General features: G+C 46.4%; 1 protein-coding gene across 2 annotated transcripts in view; it reads left to right on the forward strand.

The window, feature by feature from the left end:
- Positions 1–20,201, forward strand: part of UTP20 (UTP20, small subunit processome component) — a 101,275-nt gene that overhangs the window by 67,967 nt on the left and 13,107 nt on the right. For both annotated transcript variants that reach the window (XM_019545141.1, XM_019545139.1), the window contains exons 41-52: positions 1,788–2,104; positions 3,395–3,534; positions 5,312–5,468; positions 8,477–8,575; positions 9,218–9,385; positions 10,149–10,315; positions 11,722–11,860; positions 12,070–12,186; positions 15,129–15,299; positions 16,180–16,308; positions 16,903–17,013; positions 19,478–19,557. In XM_019545141.1, the coding sequence (XP_019400686.1) occupies positions 1,788–2,104; positions 3,395–3,534; positions 5,312–5,468; positions 8,477–8,575; positions 9,218–9,385; positions 10,149–10,315; positions 11,722–11,860; positions 12,070–12,186; positions 15,129–15,299; positions 16,180–16,308; positions 16,903–17,013; positions 19,478–19,557 (1,795 nt within the window). The remainder of the gene's footprint in view (positions 1–1,787; positions 2,105–3,394; positions 3,535–5,311; positions 5,469–8,476; positions 8,576–9,217; positions 9,386–10,148; positions 10,316–11,721; positions 11,861–12,069; positions 12,187–15,128; positions 15,300–16,179; positions 16,309–16,902; positions 17,014–19,477; positions 19,558–20,201) is intronic.

Here is a 20,201-nt window from a genome sequence, read left to right on the forward strand (position 1 = left end):
CCGCCAGGCTGCACTCCTCGCCCCCATGTGCAGCATTGGCTGGAGCCATGCTCTACCAAATACCACTGCCTGTGCCGGGCGCAGCCCCCCAAATCCCCTGAATGCCCCACCTGCTGCTGCTGCCGCTGGCTGTGGGACCTGCACACTATGAAAGTAGTGTGGGGGGGTCGCCACCCTCCCTCACACCCCACAACCTCCCCACATATACACCTCTCCAACATACCCTATTACCCACCCACACAGAGCCACACGCCTTCACAACCCCCCCACACCATACACACACACGTGCATACACGCACACACAATATACAGGATTAAGACTTTATTTTTGAGTTGTTATGCAGTCACCTCTATACACAATAGTCAAATTGCGACAAAAATATTTTTTGTAATAAAGTTAAAATATGCTATAGTAGGTATTTGACTTCCAGCGTCCGGTTTGTTTTTTTCTGGTTCCCAAATAGCAACCCACCCTCCCAAAAGGAGTATTTTCAGGGGGGCAAAGGAAGGGACTTCTAATGGCAAAGGTCAGGGTTTAGGGCCAGGATTTCCGATCCCAGTATGACCTGGGGGCAAGAGCAAGGGGCGGGTCTACCAATGCGGCCCTCCAAAGCTCACCAAACCTCGTTAAGCGACCCTCCAGCTGAAATAATTGCCTACCCTGTACTAACTGGAAAGCCAGGTTTGACTAAGATACTTCTTGGGAGTACTACAGTCTTTATTCTGGTACATGGCTCAGTGAGGAGAGGGGTTGGAGCAAGGCAGCTTTTAAACCACCTTACTTTTCCTTTGAACCTAAGGCTTCCACAGACCAAAATAGCCTGGGTATAACTTGGCTAGTTCAGGGGGTACTCTAAATTACACTGGTGGGAGTAGTAGTGCAGGATTTCTTCGTTGGCCAAAGACTGGGCAAGGTAGTCCATCCTACTGCAGCTGTGATTGAGGAACTTGTCTTGTTTGCATTTGTGGTTGTCTGCCTAGTGACTTTTGCATGTGATGCAGGGCTGTCTCACAGTAGGGCACGTAGAATAATAGCTCTTACCCAGTACAAATATGAAATGGTAGCAGGCAAAACTTGAACGTCGGCTCTTAGGTTTCTGTGGCAATGTTCTCTGCTGAGCCAGTCTTGCAGCCTTTTTGCTTGCATGTAGACTTATTCAGTCAAACAGCAGTAGCATAACTAGGGGTAAGTGAGAGGGTCACCTGCCCCAGATGCCGAATTAGGAGGGGCACTGACATCTCCACCCAGCCTTTGCAGAATCCATGCCCTGAGAGCATTGCCATGCTGGGAACTCCAGAACCAGGTCCCAGCTGCTATGGCTTTAAGAGCAGCAGAGCTGGGTAGGTGAAGCACGTGCAGCAGCTCAGACGATTATTTAGATTTCCTGGCATGAGTAAGTCTGCTTATGCCTCCTGCCCCCTCCCCCGCTTCTCTTGGATTGGTGCCCCCCATCCCCTGGCTCTCAGAACGCATGCCCCACTCCTTTCCCCACCACTGTCCTGCAGGGTTTGTCCCAGGTGCCAACTTGGCTTGTTTCCCCACTGTCAAACAGGACTACCCGATGTGAGAAGGGGCTGCAAGACAAGGCACTAAGTGTAGTTCATAGTCATAGCTATCAAAGACACTCAACATGACTCCTGCTTCAACTATGAAATGGCTCTGTTGCTTGTTGTGCCTGTGGTTGACAGTGTGAGAGCGCTGCTCAGACTCGGAGAATTACACTATTTTCTTTCCATGGTCTCAGTTTTATACCTACTTAGTGCATAGTTTTGATTTCATTTGACAGATGCAGATATCATGGACGTTGAGCAGGGAGCAGAGAACGAAGAAGCCATGGAACTGGAGCGGAGTGAGGGGGAGGAGGAACCAGCTGAGGAAGAGAAGGACCAGAACATCCCTGAAGACGGTGGAAACCAGAATGACCCAGCACAAATTCACCCTGAACAGGCAGTCACTAAAGAATCTGAGGGCATCCAGAAAGTGGTCAAATCTATTTCTTCCCTTCCCAGAAATAAGGAAGAGCTGGAGTGTCTGATAAAACACATTCAAGAAACAGTAATTGAGAACATCTTGCCCAGGTTACACAGGTGTCTTGCAGCAAAGGTGTGCAAGTAGCATGGAAAGGCCTGTATATATATGCTGTCATTGTAAATGACTGGTGTATGAATGCTAAGAGCCATCCAAGAACAGGGGCCACTGGGTAGGAGATTTCTGAGTGGCTTCCATGTGGTACCTCAGCCTAAAGAGAGCCCACTTCTTGAGGCTGATGAAGGGAATTCATTCCATATGGCATATCGAACCGATTGCTGACAAACCCTCTAGTTAAGTGTACCTGGTACATTCACGTGCCTGTGTGGAGACATTCGGGGCCACTCATTGCATCTGATTCACTTTATTCAGACCAATGAATAGCTCTGAGGTGTTAGCTCAGATTGTACAGTATAGTACAGTAGGTGAAGGATCATGTGCTTGCATGAGATTTGGCAAAGCAGAGTTAAAATGTCCAGTTTCACCAGACTTCATGTATGCCTCTGGGTAGATCACTAAGTTTCTGTCAGCCTTGGTTCTTTATCTGTAAAATGGGAATAACAGTCCATCCCTACCTCCTAGGGGTTTTGAGAGGGTTAAAGACATTAAAACTGAGGTGCTCAGTAAACAGGGTGTATAAGGACTTAACACGTGAGGTTTAACTGAACTTTATTTTTTCTTGAAAGAATAATTTTAATATCTACAATAACTCCAGTGGGTGCCAGAAATATGTGATTGGAAGGTCTTCAGCAGGAGCATCTACACGTGCCCTGGACTGCACAGTTGTTACTGCACGGTCATTTAATACTTGCTTAGTCAGTGCTACTGCACAATAGTGTTGGCATCACAGGTCATGCCCACCAATGCTACATCACCATAGCATCTCATGTAGATGCGCCCAGTGTGTACTTCCCTACATAACATTCCTGGGTATATCTTTCTTCCGGTTGCTACATTTTGAGAGAATGGGAAATAAAGGAAACCAGGCTGTCTCCACCCAGCATGCATGGGGGAAGGAGTGGACATCTATTCAGATGCATTGAATCAGTTTGAGAGAGAAGTATCACTTTGCTCTGAGCAGAGTCCCTTTATAAACAGCTTCCAAGAGACCAGTTGGCAAAGAGCTCTAGAACCCTTCAGGAGATAGATATGTGTGTATGTATGTATATGGATGTATATATAATGCATTAGACAAGAGACAGTAAGATTTGATAAGACGTAGCTACTGCACTATGCCATTTTCCTGAGATAAAAATTCAGGTTGCTAGCTTAAGATGTCTGCCTGATCATTCTGGGGTCAGAAACTATGTTGTTCATGAAAGCTGTCTGGTATTCAAAGCAGTTTGTGTCTTCACCGTCTTCCAGGTGAAAAGAGATGAGGAGCACAAGCTCGTGAAATCCAAAGTTGTTAATGATGAAGAGGTGATCCGAGTCCCTTTAGCTTTTGCGATGGTTAAAATGATGCAGTCTCTGCCACAGGAGGTGATGGAAGCTAATCTACCAAGGTACACTGCTTGATGGAGCTCCTCAAGCACACTTCATTACATCAAAAGAATAAGGACGTGCCTTGTGCATATTTTTGCATTTTTTTAAGTCTGCAGATTTGCGCTGATCTAGGGTGAGGAAAAAGCCCTAAAGCACCCTGTTGTTACCTTTTCTTTAATACAGATGTTTTCATAATGACTTTGAATTTAATTCTGCGCCCTTTTCTTTCACTCTTCGTAAAAGGACCCTGATCTTCGTAAAAGGGCCTTGATAGAATCCTTAGCTAATAAATGGAGGTACGGGGTAAGATACCGAGTCAGGGAGAGAATCCAGATCTAGTTCTCCATTTTAATCATCCTTTCTCTCTGGACAGTAGCATCATTTAGGGGGAGGTCTTAGGATACATACGTGGTATTAAGACCTTCTCTGAAAATAGAAAATGATGTGCCTGGTAGGGCTGGGCGAGGCTTTGGACAGAGCTGCAGATCCAGAGAAGCTTCGGAGTCCAAAGCAGCACATCTGGGTTGAAGCGCTGGCCTCGTTAGGCTTTCCGAAATGGTTCGGAGCTTCCAAAGAGCTTCGGAGCCGCCTCGGAGATTCGGCCATAGGGTATAATGGAGAAACAATAAGATATCTATAACTTTGTTGTTTTTTGTCTGATTTGGATTAAATTTTCAGGGATGGTAGACTCTGCAGAGAGGATGAAGCCTGCCAAGTTTCAAGAAGATCAGTGCAGAGGTTTGGGGGGAACTGCCCCTCAAGCTGTGAACAAGCAAAACTGGTGCCATGGGTGCTTGACTGTCTCTGGCTGGGGCAGGGAGGGCAGACACTGCTGCAGGCCTGGCTGCTAAGATGCTGTGTTACCAGTTACCAATCAATCAATCAGGATTGACTCAGGGACCAGCTCAATACACAGGACCTAGCTACTACATAAGACTTAACGAGCATCAATTAGCACCTACAAAGCCAGGCTAAGGAAAGGAAAGACTCAATACAATCAACTGCTCCAAGACAGAGACAGTCTTGGCATAAGTTTTGCCTGTCAGCAGCTAGGGGTGCAGGGCTCCAGAACCCCCCTGAACCGATCTCCTCGACAGCTGACAGGCGTCATGGCCACAGCAGGCGCCACCATCCCTGCAGCTGTCACCCCGCTGCACCTTAACACACTCACTGTCACCCATGGCATGAGTTTTGCTTGTCTGCAGCTTGGGGTGCAGTTCCCATCAAACCCCTGCACTGATCTTCTTGAAATGTGGCAGGCTTTGTGGCCTCAGTAAGAGCTACCACCCCTGCAGTTTTGACCCCTCTCTGTTGTAACACACAGCCATGACAGGAGTTTGGCTTTCAAGAATTTGGTATACAGTTCCCCACAACCCCCTGCACTGATCTTCTTGAAACTTGTCAGGTTTCATGCTTTCAGCAGAGGCTACAATCCCTGCAAGTTTCATCTAAATTGGACGAAAAACAACAAATTTATAGATATTTCATTGATTCCCCATTATACCCTATGGCTGGATCTCTGAGGCAGCTTCAAAGCTTCAGAGCCGCATCGGCCGGATTGAGGTGGAAACCCAGTCCGGAGCTCCGGATCTGATCGTGGCCATCCGAAGTGGCCAGATCTGAAGCCGGTTGGGATCGCTGCCGGCTCGCACAGGCCTAGTGCCTGGCTTTGAGGGTAACTCAACTTATGCAAAGCTGTCAGAAAAAAAATGTGAAATTGCCATGAAAAACATTCTCCCTAGTCAGTAGAGTTCTCCTCTATTTTGTGTGTGTGCTGAGGTGTCACTCTGTTTACAGCATTCTCCTGAAAGTCTGCTTACTTCTGAGGAACAGAGCACAGGAGATCCGGGACATTGCACGGAACACCCTCACTAAAATAATAGAAGCTCTGGGAGCCCAGTATCTGCAATACATCCTAAAAGAGATGCAGTCGACTCTTGTCCATGGGTACCAGGTAACCCCTCCATTATTCCTCACCTGTTCTCTTGCTTTTTTGTGAGTGTTGGGAGGAGTGGCAGGAGTGTAACTGTTGAGTGGCTAAATAATTAACAGTAGTATTAATTAGTAGTATGGGAAAGAATTGGGACCAGCATTGTCAGACATCTGGGAAGTAGTCCATGTCTATAAGAGCTTACAGTATAAATAGGCATGATGGAAAAAGAAACACTGCTGTCCCCATTTTACAGGTGGGGCACCAAGGAGGTTATGGATGAAGTCCTGATTCCATGGGAGTCAACAGGACTTCATTTTCCATTTACTTCTTTAGGGCCAAGTTTTCATCAAAAGTGACTTTCCCAAAGTTGCACAATAAATATGAATGGTAGAGGTGAGGATAGAAGCATGATCTCCTGAGCTCAAGTGACTGTCTTAACTGTCTTCTCATGATCTTTTTCACTGGAACTTACAGCATCCATGTTGATGTCAAACTCATCTGAGATGAATGACATGGGAACAGTCCATGGGCTGGGTAGGGCCCATAGACCTTGTTGACCCTAGATTTGGACCCAGCCCCTATACCTTTGTTCCAGGTGAGCACAATGCTCAGACAGACCAGAACATCTGCCAGTTGATAATAGGCGAGTTTATTGATACAGGGTGATAACAGACAAACAACAGTACAAACAATCAAAAAATTCTATATCTACCAATCCTAGAGCTGTCATCAGAGTTAAAGTACATCTGGTCAGGATGCAGGCTGCACTCTGAAGCTGTCTCTCTTAGGTGTCAGCAGTCCGGAGGTGGGATGCTGAGGCCCAAAGTTCCCCTCCAGTGGGGTGAATGAACCGGGCTGCTGGTATACCCTTGGTCCATGGTGGTCTCGGGGACCCTTCCCAGGGGGGACAGGGATGGGTGGGGATGGGGACCCCTCTCAGGGAGGATGAGAAGGAGGCCCGAGAAGGAACAGGGAGGGACAAGAAGCGACGGGAGGGACCCTTTATTAATCTCAAGTCTCTGCTTTTGTATTCACCTCCCTCCTTGATGACTCCTGATGACTCTTCATCCATGGCCATCTCTGGTTGGTTATCTGTCTGTGGTCACACATCCATGTAGCCTTCTGGGCCTTCTGCTGATGTGGTCTGTTCCCCCAAAACTGGGATTCAGGCCTCCTGCTGCTCTGGGGCCTTGTAGCTGGTGTCACTTATCTTGTGTTATGGGACAGTATGGTATATACTTCCTTGGTTCCCACACTCTGTGCCCTTGTTGTGTTAGACAACCTGTCTGCCTTTGAAAGCTGTGATCTCATGGTATGCATGCCCCCCCTCATTTCTCAGGCTGTGCCCATCCATTGGCTTTGTTGTGCTAGACAGCTCATCTTTTTTCAGAGAAGCTGTCTGTGCCTCTCCCAAGCTCTTTAGAAATCCATTAAACCCCTCCTGCCCATCTTGAACCCTTATACCTATACCTATAAGTCAATTCCAGAAAAACCCATACCTTCAAATGCCACTTCCAAGCCAACAGACCTCATCCCTTTCCCCTCTCCCCAAGCACACCTGTTCTAGTAGCCACTCCAGCTGGCCTTGGACCAGTACTGTGTGCAGCGCAGAACCTGGAGTGGCTGGAATAGGTACTGCATTCACCGCAGTCCAGCTGGAACAGCAGCAGCCACAATGCGCGTGGTGGTTGCCCTGGCCAGACTGTGCCACACATGATATCCTAAACTCCAGCCAGGTTAGGACCTGTGCTGCATGCAGTACATGTAACTACCACATGTGGTGTGGGTCCTGGAACAGTTGGAGCGGACATGTGCAACGTAGTCCAAGTTGGGCATCCACTGTGAGCAGTGCTGCAGCTGTTTCAGCTGGACTGCGCCACATGCAATGCACTTTCTGCTCCCCCAGGCTCCACACTGCACATAGTGTGGGTCTCAGACCAGCTGGAGCGGCTACCAAATCAAGCATGCTGGGGGTCCGCGGGCCAGATCCAGCCTGCAGGCTGGCTTGTGTCATGGGTATAGGCCTGCCCCTTGTGGATCTGCTCAGACTCAGGGTCAGTACCGGGGGCAGGACAGCAGGGTTCCATGGGCCAGATATGGCCTGCGGGCCAGATGTTTGAGGCCTTGCTAAAATCTAGCACATAATAAATAATAGTTCAGTGCAGCTTAGGATTAGTGGGATGGTAGAACTCTAAGTATTTGTATCAGCCTGTGCCAGCAGTACTGGTCCCACTAAAGCTGTTTGTGTGCCTGCTCCATTGGTTGGTCCCGGCAGGTGTCTTTAGGTTCCTATGTTCAAGTGGGTAAAAACTAAATTTTGAAGGCTGGAGGGAAGAAATCATGCATTTTTCATTATCATCGTGTTGGATAATGGGCAAATATGTATTTTTTATCATTAGGTTTTTTTGAACAGTTGTCTCCTAAGTAGTTTTGGGGTTTTTTCCTGCAGGGATTTCTTGAGCATTTTTGAGGTGAGCAAGATACCCAGATTAAGGCAGGAGTGCTCAACCTGTCTGGCCCTGTGGACTTGATGGCATAGAGCTGGTCTGCTGGGTAGATCCCATGTGCGGTTTATACACAGGTGTAATCTGGTCCACTGGATCCCATGTGCAGAGCTGATCCATGGGTGCAGTCCACTGTGCCAGATCCAGATACAGAATGATCTTGCATAGTGGCCTGACCCTATATGCCAGATCTACCTGTTGCCTGACACTGGAACCCAAATAAAGAGCCGTATCATCCAACTTGTGGGACTTCCGACAGGTCCATAAATTTTGGGTGGGGAACTGGTGGCAGCATTAACTGCTGTCACTCTGGAAGCAGTTCATTTTGCCACTTCTCCCCCACCACCAAATTTCCAGGCCTGTAGGGAGCCCCGCAGGTTGGATGACACAACTCTGTGGGCCAGATGCAGCTTGCAGACCATAGGTTGAGCAGCACTCCTTTAAGAAACAAAGCCACCAATAACAAATACCTGTGTTCTGAGATAAACTCTCTCTCTCTCTCTCTCTCTCTCTCTCTCTCTGTAGGTCCACGTGCTGACTTTCACTGTGCATCTCTTACTGAAAGGCCTTACCAGTAGGCTGCATGCTGGTGATCTGGACCCTTGCTTAGACATTCTGATTGAGGTAAACATAGTTTGATTACAGAGATTGGGACACTTGTCAAGTGCAAATGGAAGGGTCTAGGGGACAGGCATATGTTTCTATGGGGATGCTTGCAGTTGAGCTTTGGTGCATCCCCAAGCCATTAAAGAAGTGGCTTGGCTTGTCTTCAGTTATACTTTAGTACTGTCATATGACCACAGGCAGATTCCTGTTCTTGGAACAAGTAGCTGTATTTTTGTGATTAGTGGGGAGATAGTGTCCTCCCTTCAAAGATTTTACTCTTCTACAGTAGCCTTGTGACTTCAGGAGCCTCTGCACAACTCCTAATGGGGGATGTGAGGCTAGAAATTGCCTTTTATAACAATGTCATGGCAAATTTAGTTTCCTTCCTTCCTGCACCTTGTCCCCAAAATTTTCACTATAGCAGTAGGCAGGGAACAGCTGTGGAGATATGCCTCACAGCACAGAGGCTCCTTCAGTTTAGTTCAACTCAGTTAATTCAGTATGGGTCACTTTATGCACATAAGGGGAAGGAGGTCGGGGTCTACTGTGAACTTGCCAAGTAATTTTTCTCTTATTTGCAAAGTAAATTATGCATTCCTATTGAGTCTGGTCTGGTTATTCTGCTGTCCTTACTCATTGCTCCCTACCGTGTTTCAAAAGATTTTCAATCAAGAGCTGTTTGGAGATATTGCTGAAGAAAAGGAGGTCAGGGGAATCGTCTCCAAGGTCATGGAGGCTCGGCAAAGCAAGAGTTATGATTCCTATGAAATCCTTGCCAAGTATATAGGGAAAGACCAAGTGACCAAACTTATTCTTCCATTAAAAGAGGTAAGGAAACATAACCAGAGCCTTTGATAGGATCTCTACTTTGAACATAGTCAACTCCTGCAAAGGAAGAACCTGATTGCTCCCAGTAGCTAGCATGCCATAACCACAGAGGCCCTGCCTTGCATTTCAGTTGTTCTGCTGGAAGTCAGTATACTCTTAAAGGGCAAAATAAGGAATTAATATTTTTATCTGTGATAAGGGAATATTTTTCATCTTCCCTCCTGCCTCCACTCCCCTACTTAAAAAAAAAAAAAAAAAAAGGCATCCTCTTTACAGGTGTTTTCTATCTCTTGTTACATCACTTTCACTGGAACTGGTAAGAGTCTCTGTCCTGCAAGCTGCTCTATATGAGTGGTGCCTTGCAGAAGTTTCCTACATGTCCGTATTTGTAGAAGTGTTTGCCCATGGGGAGTCCCAGTAACTTGAGCAGGGTTCTGATCAGGTAAATGCTGTTACCCCACAAAACTCTGGCGGGAGTGGAGTCACGTGCAGTTGTGAGCTGTGGTATTTCACGGTAACATTGGATTCTTGGCGGTGCTCAAAGTTAAGTGGTGGAGAGGAAGGAGAAGATGAAGGAACCTCTCTGTACATGGAAGGCAGCAGGATCCTACTTGTGCTGGAGTCTTGAGAACTGGGATCATCAGGGAGACAATAGAGATGAGAGAAACTGCTTTGGCCATCCTTGTAACTCCTAAATACTCCCCACAGAGACAGCTGCCTGTATGTGTTACAGCTCCCTATGACTTCTGTTTGTGACCTGTAGATCTTAGAGAATACCACGAGCCTGAAGGTATCCCGCAAGGTGAACGAAACATTGCGTCGCATTATGGGAGGATTGATTCTGAATCCGGAAATGAACGCAGAATCTGTTCTCCTGCTCAGCCATGGCCTGATCAGTGAAAATCTGCCTCTGTTAACTGAAAAGGCAAAGTAAGTTAGAGAAAATGACACAATTTATAGCTTGGTGTTTGCTGGTTTGCGATTCCAAGGTGTGGGGGGGTAGTAATTCCTTGATATTTTTGCACTTGAAATGACTGTCAGATTTGTCTTCCCCAATATATTAGAGCAGGGGTTGGCAACATACGGCCTGCAGGCTGAATCTAGCCTGCAGATCCACTGCATCCAGCTCACAGAGCTGCAGGGATTTGGCTGTGCCCCTGCCCACACTGGGGCTGAGCAGCAAAGAGGTATAGCAGCTGGAAGTTGTGTCCATGCCACAGTTCCCTTCTGGGTAGAAGCTGTGCTCATACTGCAGCCCAGGAACAGGGGTGCTGGAAGAAACAATTGCAGCATGGAGGTACACCAGAGCTAGAGAGCCAGAAGCTGCTTCCACATTGCTTTGGCTTATCCACACTTGCTCCCCCACTCAGCCTGGACCTGGCTCAGTTTTGGTCTGGCTGGAAATTGGACTTGCAGTGGAGCTAGGGACTGGGGAGCTGGGAGAAGCAGCAATGGAGCACACAGCTCCCTGTTGTGTGGCTTTGGTGGGGACACAAGGAAAGCCCCTCCTTCCCTTGCCTTCCTTGCTCCCTCCCACCTCACAGCCCCTGCCACTGATGCACTGCAAAAGTCACCTGCCCTTTGCCAGACAGGAGCTGGATAGTTCTGGTCCATGTCTTTAAAAAGTTTGCCAGCCCCTGTATTAGAGCTTCCCCACCATGCTTCTTACAGCCTTATATTTACACTTCACCTTGGCTATGAACATGTCCCATCCATACTCTGAAAGCAGAGCTGTCAAAGCCTGAAAATGCCAGTGGTTAGGAGATGATTGAAACAGACCTTGCTCAGGAGTGTATGTCTTAGACACGCTCTGCTGTCCTGCTGGGAGCCTTCAGTAGAGAAAGAAAATGAACTTTGGGAGGGATGTCTGATTGTGGTGTCATTACTGCTGCAGTTCTATATTTCGCTTCCCTTCTATTTTCCACTGTAGCTACATTTTTCTCAAATACAGTGAAAGGTCAGTTTTTATGTGAGAAGAAGATGTAATAATTATGGAAGAGGTTTGGAAGTTGAAGTGTCTTTAAGCTTGCAGAGTTTTAAAAAATATATAAATTGGCACTGAGGTGGCCCTTTCATAGGAATTTGAGAATTGACTAATGTGTGAGAAAAGCATGGAAGCAGGACTTGAAGAAAAACTAACCTGTTAGTCCCCAGATAAGTAAAATTGTCGGTCAGGTTTTTTTCACTGAGCCATTTTTTTTAGTTGCACCTGCCTGGATTTGCTGCCTGCAGTGCTTACTATCAGCTGGAGATGGAGAGAAATGCGCTTGCTGCCAGTAGCAAGTCTCTGATGGGGGTCAGTGTCTAAATAACTTTTGCTTCATGACGATTTGCAGAACTAAAGCTGCACCTCCTTCAGATCCTCGTCTGCAACCAGAAAGCTGCCTGCTCCTCCCACCTACTCCAAGTCGAGGACAGAAAGCACCTGTTAGCAGCAAGACTAACATGTATATCTTGGTTGACTCAGGACTCCGGGTGAGATTTTTCCCATATGTGAATATTGATGCAACTTCATTGACTTTAGTGATGTGCCTTTAAAAAGTTGCAAGGAGCAATTTGCTTTGTTAAAGGCTTTTCCTGTGGTGCTGCATTATTTTACTGTGTCCTGAAAAAAGTTGTTTTTATTTAGCCCATGTAAGTATTGTAAGCACTGTCCTTACTACAATGTGTATTCTCTACACTAGCTGCTGCACATGAGTCTGAAGAGATCCAAAATTAATTCTTCAGAGGAGCGCGTTTTAGAAATGCTGGATCCTTTTGTTCAGCTGCTGATAAACTGCCTGCAGTCCAGGGATGTGAAGGTACACTTCTAAGCTCTGTACTGCCTCTTCTACTGAGCAATGTTTCAGCATCACAGATCTCAGGAGTTCCCCTCACTTTTAAGTGAAAGACCTCTAGTGTTCATACTGTATTTCTTAAATGTTAAGACCTGATTATTAGGGAGTGATATCTTAAGAGGTTCATAACCTGTGAAATAATGTTATGCCTTTGACTTTCTAATTCAATCATGGCCAAAACGAATAGTGAGCAGTTCTTACCATGTGGATGCTGTTAGACATGTCAGCATTCATTTGCATAGAGCTTAAGACTGGAAGGGGCCATTCGTTCTACTTTTTTATGTCCATTAAACCATTAAACTTCATGGAGTTACTTCTGCATTGAACCCAAGAACTCATATGTGACTAAAGCAGATCTAGAAATGCGTCCACTCTTTATTGTAATAAATCAAGAGTTGGAAAATCTACCAGTGGCTTCAGGCGTCTTGTCTTATCACTGGTTCAAACAGTTTTCCTCACTGTGGGAACAAAAAAGCTTATCTTTTAAATGTGAATTTGTTTTGGCTTTAGTTTCCAAGTAACTTGGAAGAAAAGAAACTTGCTTTTGCTCCAGTTCTAGTTGTCACTGCTGTCCCCACCCTCAGAAGGCTCCTCAGGTTTTTCCTAATCCCTTTTCTTGGTTTCTCCTCTGTCAGCCCCATCAATCTCTCACCTCTGTCCCTTTCTTTGCAATGTATAGTAATAATATTGTGGGTTTCCAGTACTAAGCAGGTATGCACTGCTAAAGGTTTTTTTGAGCTGATACTAATGGCCAATTATTAATGAGCCATATTGGCCAATTACTGATCTGATTGCTGAGATACAGCCCAGCAGCTTGGAGAGCAGCATCTATCTGGTAACTCTGTTGAGGGGGAAAGGGAAGAGGTGTGGGGGGCAGATCAAAGCCCCCATGATGAGGCAGAGAGTGGGGCAAGGGCAGGCGCTGCCCAGCCATGGCAAAACATAGGATAGAGCTGCAGCTCGTCTGGGGAGGCGGCTCCTGCTGCTGCATGCACCCCAAGGGGAGGCACAGGGGGCATGTGCCCCCTGGATCTGTGTGCAGGGCAAGGGTGGGCTGCTACTGCAGGCTGTACCAGCCTCTTCCCAGTGGGGGTGGCAGCACTGGGAGGGGAGCTGTGGGGGCTACACCACCCCAAAATTTGCCATAGCTCTCCCCTCCTGCTGGGAAGAGGCTGGCGCAGCCCCTGGCCACCAGCCCACCCTTGCCTCGCACACAGATCCAGGGGGCACATGCTACCAGTGCCTCCCCTGGGGGGGGCGCGCAGTGTCAGGAGCTGCCCACCCCACGCCCCCTGGATGACCCACAGCTCCGTCCTGCACCCTGCCCTCGCTGGGCAGCACCTGGCCCAGCCCCACTCCCTCCCTCAGTGCCTCGATCTGTCCCCCCTGTCCTTTCCCCCCACAGACTTACTGGCCAGACACTACTCTCCAAGCTGCCAGGCTGCACTTGTGGCTGCGTGCATGCACATGGCATTTATCAGCAACATTATTGGCCACGCCAGCCAAATAAAAGCCGATTGCCAGTAATGTCAATTTTCCTTCTATCGGTGCCGATATGATATGGACTGATGTATCAGTGTATCTCTAGTACTAAGGGATCAGTCATCATCCCTTTGCGCTACTTTAATATGATGTTAATGGAGTACTCTGTTGACTTCATATGTGGTGCTTCATAGAAGACTTCGCTGTGCAAAAGAGCTGTTCAGTACTTTGCATGATCGAGCCCCATTGGACAAGTTCCCCTTTTCTTTTTTAACATCAGAGTCAGGAGTGGTTTCCTAGTGAGCAGATCATCCCATTTGTTCTTGGCATTGGACTGGTTCTACACTTAGTGAGAGCAATGGTTGCTTTTCTCATGTGGCAGTGCACAGCATAGGCAGTAGTTTAATTGTTGGTGCCTACTCATTCAGCAGTGTGCTCTCCCAGTGACTACTGTGCTACCAGACAAGGTTCTCCCTCTGCATGGAGAAACCATTATGTTCAGGAGTGTGGGGTCTGCTTGAGTGCTCTGCATTGCAACAAAGGCATCTGATGGACTAGCTGATTTGCTGGAAAACACTAGGCTTATGATTTTTCACATGATTTGTGATTTCAGGAGACTAACTTGATGTGCACCTCAAAGGAACTTGTTTTTCAGAAAGTGGTGAGCACCTGCCCTCTGAAAAATCAGGTCCTTTTTAAGATATCTCAAGGTTGTGCAGTTAAATACCATGAAAGACTGTGAGGTGTTCAGTGATAAGATTGTGGTGAGATGGGGAATAGATGGACAGACAGATGGACACAGCACACAGTGTCCAAGCTTTTGTAAGGCTGCACCAAGTTGTACTCTCAAATTTATTTTCATTATTGGTAGTGCCTAGAAGCCCTGGGTCCCCTACTCTGCTAGACACTGTGAGTAAATGTTCTCAACCTTCTGGTGGATTACAAATAAACTAAACCACTACAAATAATATTTCACTGTCTATAAAAAGTCTTGGCTCACTTATAACCAGAGACAAGTAGCTTTGGGAGTCAATGGCCTGCCCTTGTGCCTCTGATAACTTTGTCCAGGTCCCTGCCGAGATCTTGGGTGAGAGGGTTAGCATTCTCCAATGCTCTCCTTGTGGATTGCTGGCATAATCAAAAAATCTAAACTATTAACTCATCCCTCCTCTAGAAAAATAATCTCATGAAGACTGAGGACTGTACTGTTGCTGTTTGTTGAGAGGTACTATGTCTTGGGCCAGATGCAGGTGATTGATAGATAGCAAGAGAATTTCGTGAGCTCCAGAAATTACTGGCTACTTACTTGTTGTGGCTGTTGATAGGTCCACTCTCTTCACTGCTGTGTGCTTGCAATTATAGTCCAAAAAGCACTGCTCTTTAAAGCCTGATAAACCTGTTTGGTTCTTTTGCTCCTCCCCCAGGTGATCACTGGTGCTCTGCAGTCTTTTGTGTGGATTTTAAAGTTCCCTTTGCCATCTATTAAAAAGAACCTGGAGCAGCTCACCAAGCAGCTCTTCCTTCTGCTGAAAGACTTTGCCAAGGCAGGAGCAGCCAAGGGCCAGAACTTTCATTTGGTTGTGAACTGCTTCAAAGTAAGTTGAACCAAAAAAGATCACATACTCTTGAGAAATCAGAACTGTACAGTAATAGGACCCTAAGAATTGCAATTCAGTCCTGGAGCTCCAGCTGTTGGGTTAGGATCATAAGGAGGTAAAAAAAAAAAATCTGTCTGGCTGTTTTTCAGTGGAAACTTTAAGCAATTCTACTGATCACGTGTCTCTGGTACTGAAGTGTTTACAGAAGCACATTTTCTAGCTACTTATATCTTCCTGGAGTAGCATGTCATCACCACCATCTCTTTCACTTTTTAAGGAAAAAGTGAACTTTTTCACTTTTTAAGTTTGTTTTCCAGTTGAAATGCATTAAAACCTATAGCTGGAATGAGCCTGGGGAAGAGGAAAATTAATAACAGTTACGGTAATCATCTTGTGTAGTGTCCTTCTGGCAAATGCACTGGTAAAAAGCACTGCAGAATTAGTGTCACCCTAGAACAGAGTTATAAAGTGAACTATACTGAAGAGAAATGTGGAGGAATTTTTCTCTTAATACAGCCATAAGCCATTATGCATGTGATCAGGCTCATTAAATTGACGGGTCTGTATTTGTTGCATGTATAGGCACATGCATTCAATCTTCAAACTTAATTAGGTTTTTTGATCTTAACTTGCTAGCTGTAGACTTAGCAATGATTACTCCTTATGCAACCAAGGCTAGCTGTACGCTCCAGAATTACAGTTTATCATATATTAAAGCACTAGCAGTACAAAACAAATTAGGCTTCCTACAAGGTTACATTTCAGGTTTCAGGAAGAGTATGATTTGCTGTGAACTGTTTCATGGAATTGAAGTATGAACTGATCTTACGGATTGTGCTGGTACATCCCCATTATAACATCCAGTTTTAATTTGTAGTGTATGACTATACTTGTGAGGAATACGAAGAGTCACATAACGGACAAACAACTACAGGTGTTGCTTGGGTACGCTGAAGAAGACATCTACGATTCCTCACGTCAAGCCACTGCCTTCGGTCTTCTAAAGGTACTGCTGTGGAGTGAGTGAGTGGCTTAGATGTTATCAACTATAGAAATGAAAGTGCTTTCCTTTTCCACTTGCTGATAAAATTGGCAAGACTGCCAGTCAAGTGAAAGGTTACAGAACGCCTTTGGTCTTGTTAAGATGCCCTTACAGACTGAAAAGTTTGTTTGACATTTTAGATATTCTAGTTCTCTCTCAGCTGAAGGATGACCGCAGGACAAGTGAAATGAGGAAATCACAAGATAATTGGGTAATTGGGAACGGTTTTAGTCACTGCTTAATATTGTTTTGGGTGGTCATTTTGTTAACATTTATTCACTTCACTGACTGACTGACATTTGGGATATGGATTCTTTTGTTAAAGATTCAACACCCTCCTCCCTTTAATGAAGAGGAAGCTTATGCTGACCCATGCATTGGGGCTTCCAGCAAAATCAGAATGGTCTGGGCAAGTTCGCTTCTTTGGAAAGGAGGAGAGGAATGCAAAGGCCAGTGTTAGGATAGCACCAGAGTTTTTGTCCTTAATTTACTTTGCGGTACCTGTCAATATGCCATCAGAATGACAGTGATTCCGGTTGTCCTTTCACTCTTTTTAAGGCTATTGTATCCAGGAAGCTGATTGTTCCTGAGATTGATGCTGTCATGCAGAAGGTTGCCAAGCTTGCTGTGACGGGGCAGGGTGAGCCAGTGCGAGTCCATTGCAGACAGGTTTGTACAAGGTAGTTCGTTTCCTTAAGCTTCACATCCTAGTTTATTCAAACCGTGTTAACAGGGGACATTTTGTGACTGTTGATACACATAAGTAAGAGTCACAACTGTCCTAATGCTCTGTCTGAACTGAGCTGTCAGGGGAATGTAGGCATTGCTAGACAAGAGCAGATCTGTGGTCCAGGCTGTCCAGTCTCCTGACTTTCTCCTGACTTTATAGGGGATCAGCACGAGATTCCACAGAGGAAGGATTAAAGAGCCCTGTGTCTGGCAGGAGTGGAATTATCCACCCCCGTGTTGGGGATTACCTGGGTTTCTAGTAGTTCAGGATTCGTTTGAGCCCCAGAGCTTGTGAGAGAGCTCCCCTTGCAGATTCTGTTAGCAATGACTAACTGTGCATAGCCTTGTTGCTGGAAATGTGCAAACCCTTGTAGAATCTTTCTAAATTCTCTTGTCTCAGTGATTGATAGTGATCACTGAGTTTCATTGCCTAATAATATACTGTTGGAAAAGTGGCTCCTTTTAACAGTTTTGAATTTCCAGTCTTTTTAATTGATTGCATGGCATAGCATGCTGGGTTCTTTTGTGTTCCCCATCTCCATTCTACATTCTAACCACTAATTTATTTTATCTCCTTTCGAAAGTCAGCAACATCAGTATTTCCATGTCTGTTATTCCCATTGCTTTGTTTGATCTCCCTCTTGCATTTATGATAACATGAACTGTCTTATAAGGAAGAAGATACTATTCTGCTGAATTAGGATCTTTCAAGCACATGCTTAGCTTGAAGTCCTGGGATGGATTTACCTGCAGGCTTTAAAAATAGTCCTGTATTTATGGATCCATACTGTATGTATGGATTTAAATGCTTTGCTGAGTTAAATGCTTTGCTGGATTTACCTGCTTTGCTGAGAGAGATCTTATAGTAGGTGCAGATTGAATTCTAAGCAAACTGGTAGCTTCTGGCAATAGGTAGAAAGGGTCTACATGTGTGTTTGGGAAAGGGGAGTTGCATTTAACAGGGCAGAACTCACCAGCAATCATTGTTGGAGGAGCTTGGTTTCAGAGGTAGGACTAAAAATGAGAAACAGAAGTCAAAAAAAATCCTCTTTCCCCTTTCTGGAGTCCTTGGAGCATCAGGCCATGACTAAGAAATCTGCTACATTGGAAAGCATGTGCCTGGTCTCCTACATTTAGCTTTCAGGCAATTAAAATAGTTCCTTAAGAAATAATTTGCAGCATTCTTTGTAAATTTAGACTAATAGCAGGTGGTGTTAACTAGGGAAGAAAGTGCAGCTTTTGACCAGTTTACAACAGTGGGGGCAGGCCTTTTTGGCAGGTGTGCTACCAACTAGCTCCACTACTGTCCCTGAGTGCTACTCTGATCCCTTTCCTCTGCTTTCTGCTCCCTGCTCTGTCCACTGCTGTTTTTTGCACTTGCTATATCTGCCACTGCTGCCTTCCCCTCCCCAGACACAGAGGCTACCTGTGCCACTTATGGCATGATTCCACAGTTTGGCCACCCTTGGATTACAAAATGGGTTTTCTGTTGCTTCTAATGTGCGTGGCAAGATTGGAGGAGTTTCTAAACCATCTGCTGAGACTCACACAGATGCAGTGAACTTGAGACAAAAATAACTAGGTGCAGCTTTGTGGCTTATGTTCTGCAGAACCTCATGCTGGATGACTGTGACTGTCCCATCTGGCCTCCAAAATCTGTGATTTTGTTTCCATTCAACAGGACTGACCCCATTACCCAGCAGCTCTCCATCTGCTTATTTCTGTGCTGAAGCTCTGGCCAGGGCTCCATCTGTAGTGTTTCTTTGTGCCCATCTCCCCACTCTGTCCTTGGTGCAAGTCAACCCCTGTGCACAGAGGTTCAGCCTTGCACTACAAGGTTTTGCTGACATAGCTATGTCAGTGAGAAGTATGGAGAAAAAATGCACCCTTTAACTGACACCATTAGAAAAACCCTCTGCAGGTTTTCAGGAACAACTGATCATAGAATCATAGAAAATTAGGGTTGAAGGAGACCTCAGGAGGTTATCTAATCCCACTCCCAGCTATATCATCCCATCCAAGCTTTTGTCTAGCTGGGTCTTAAAAACCTCTGAGGATGGAAATTCCACCACCTCTCTGGGTAACCTGTTCCACTGTTTTACTACCCTCCTAGGGAGAAAGTTCTTCTTAGTATCTAACCTAAATGTCCCTTCCTGCAGTTTGAAACCATTGTTCCTGGTTCTGTCATCTCCCACCACAGAGAACAGGTCTTGCTCCATCCTCTTTGGAACCCCTCTTCAGGTAGTTGAAGGCTGCTATTAAATCGCCCTTCAGTCTTCTTTTTCCCAGGCTAAATAAGCCCAGTTCCCTCAGCCTCTCTTCGCAAGTCATGCACCCCAGCCCCCTGACTATTTTCCTGGTCATGCCCACAATTTCTGGTAACCCTCCTATATTTTCTTTTCAGATTTACCTGAAATACATTCTTGACTACCCCCTTGGTGACAAGCTGAGGCCTAATCTGGAGTACATATTCGCTCAGCTTAAGTGAGTGTGTAATTATTGTTGTGTGTGCTTTCTAGAAATAATTGGTACTGGAGACCTTTCCTCCTGCAGGTATTTTCATTGATTTCGGTGATACAACTCACAAGTAACATCTATTCATAACAGTAACATCTAGATCGGGGCAGGGAATTATTTCAGGAAGAGGGCCGCTTAACCAGTTTTGGCAGGCTGATGAGGGCCACTTGACAGGTGCCCCGCCTCCTGCTCACCATCTTGGGACCAGTGTCTCAGGGCCAGCACCAGTGGGACCTAAAGTGGGGCACAGGCTGGCAGGGGCCTTTGGGGCTGGGTTGGGCTGCACCAGCTGGGAGGGGGGGAGCTGGCCTGGCTCCATAGAGCCCCTGCCGGCTGGCTGGGACCCTGTACCCCTTCTGCGCTGCTCTGGGCCCTGCCAATGCTGGCCCCAGGACACTGGTATGGGCCTTGTGCACCCACTCGTTCCCAGTGCCCCCCCTGAGCCCCACAGTACAGGTGGGGAGCAGTGCACAGCCCCGACCCCATGCTCCACGGCAGGGAATGAGCTGGTGCTGAGTGTGGGGAAAAGCGGCCCCTTCCCTGCCCTGTGACCGGCGCTCCCTACTCCAGCCTCTCACAGCCCTCACGGGGCTGTCCCGAGCAGGCACAGG

Source organism: Crocodylus porosus, unplaced genomic scaffold, assembly GCF_001723895.1.
Source record: "Crocodylus porosus isolate Cpor-Errol unplaced genomic scaffold, CroPor_comp1, whole genome shotgun sequence".
NCBI classification, from domain to species: Eukaryota; Metazoa; Chordata; order Crocodylia; family Crocodylidae; genus Crocodylus; species Crocodylus porosus.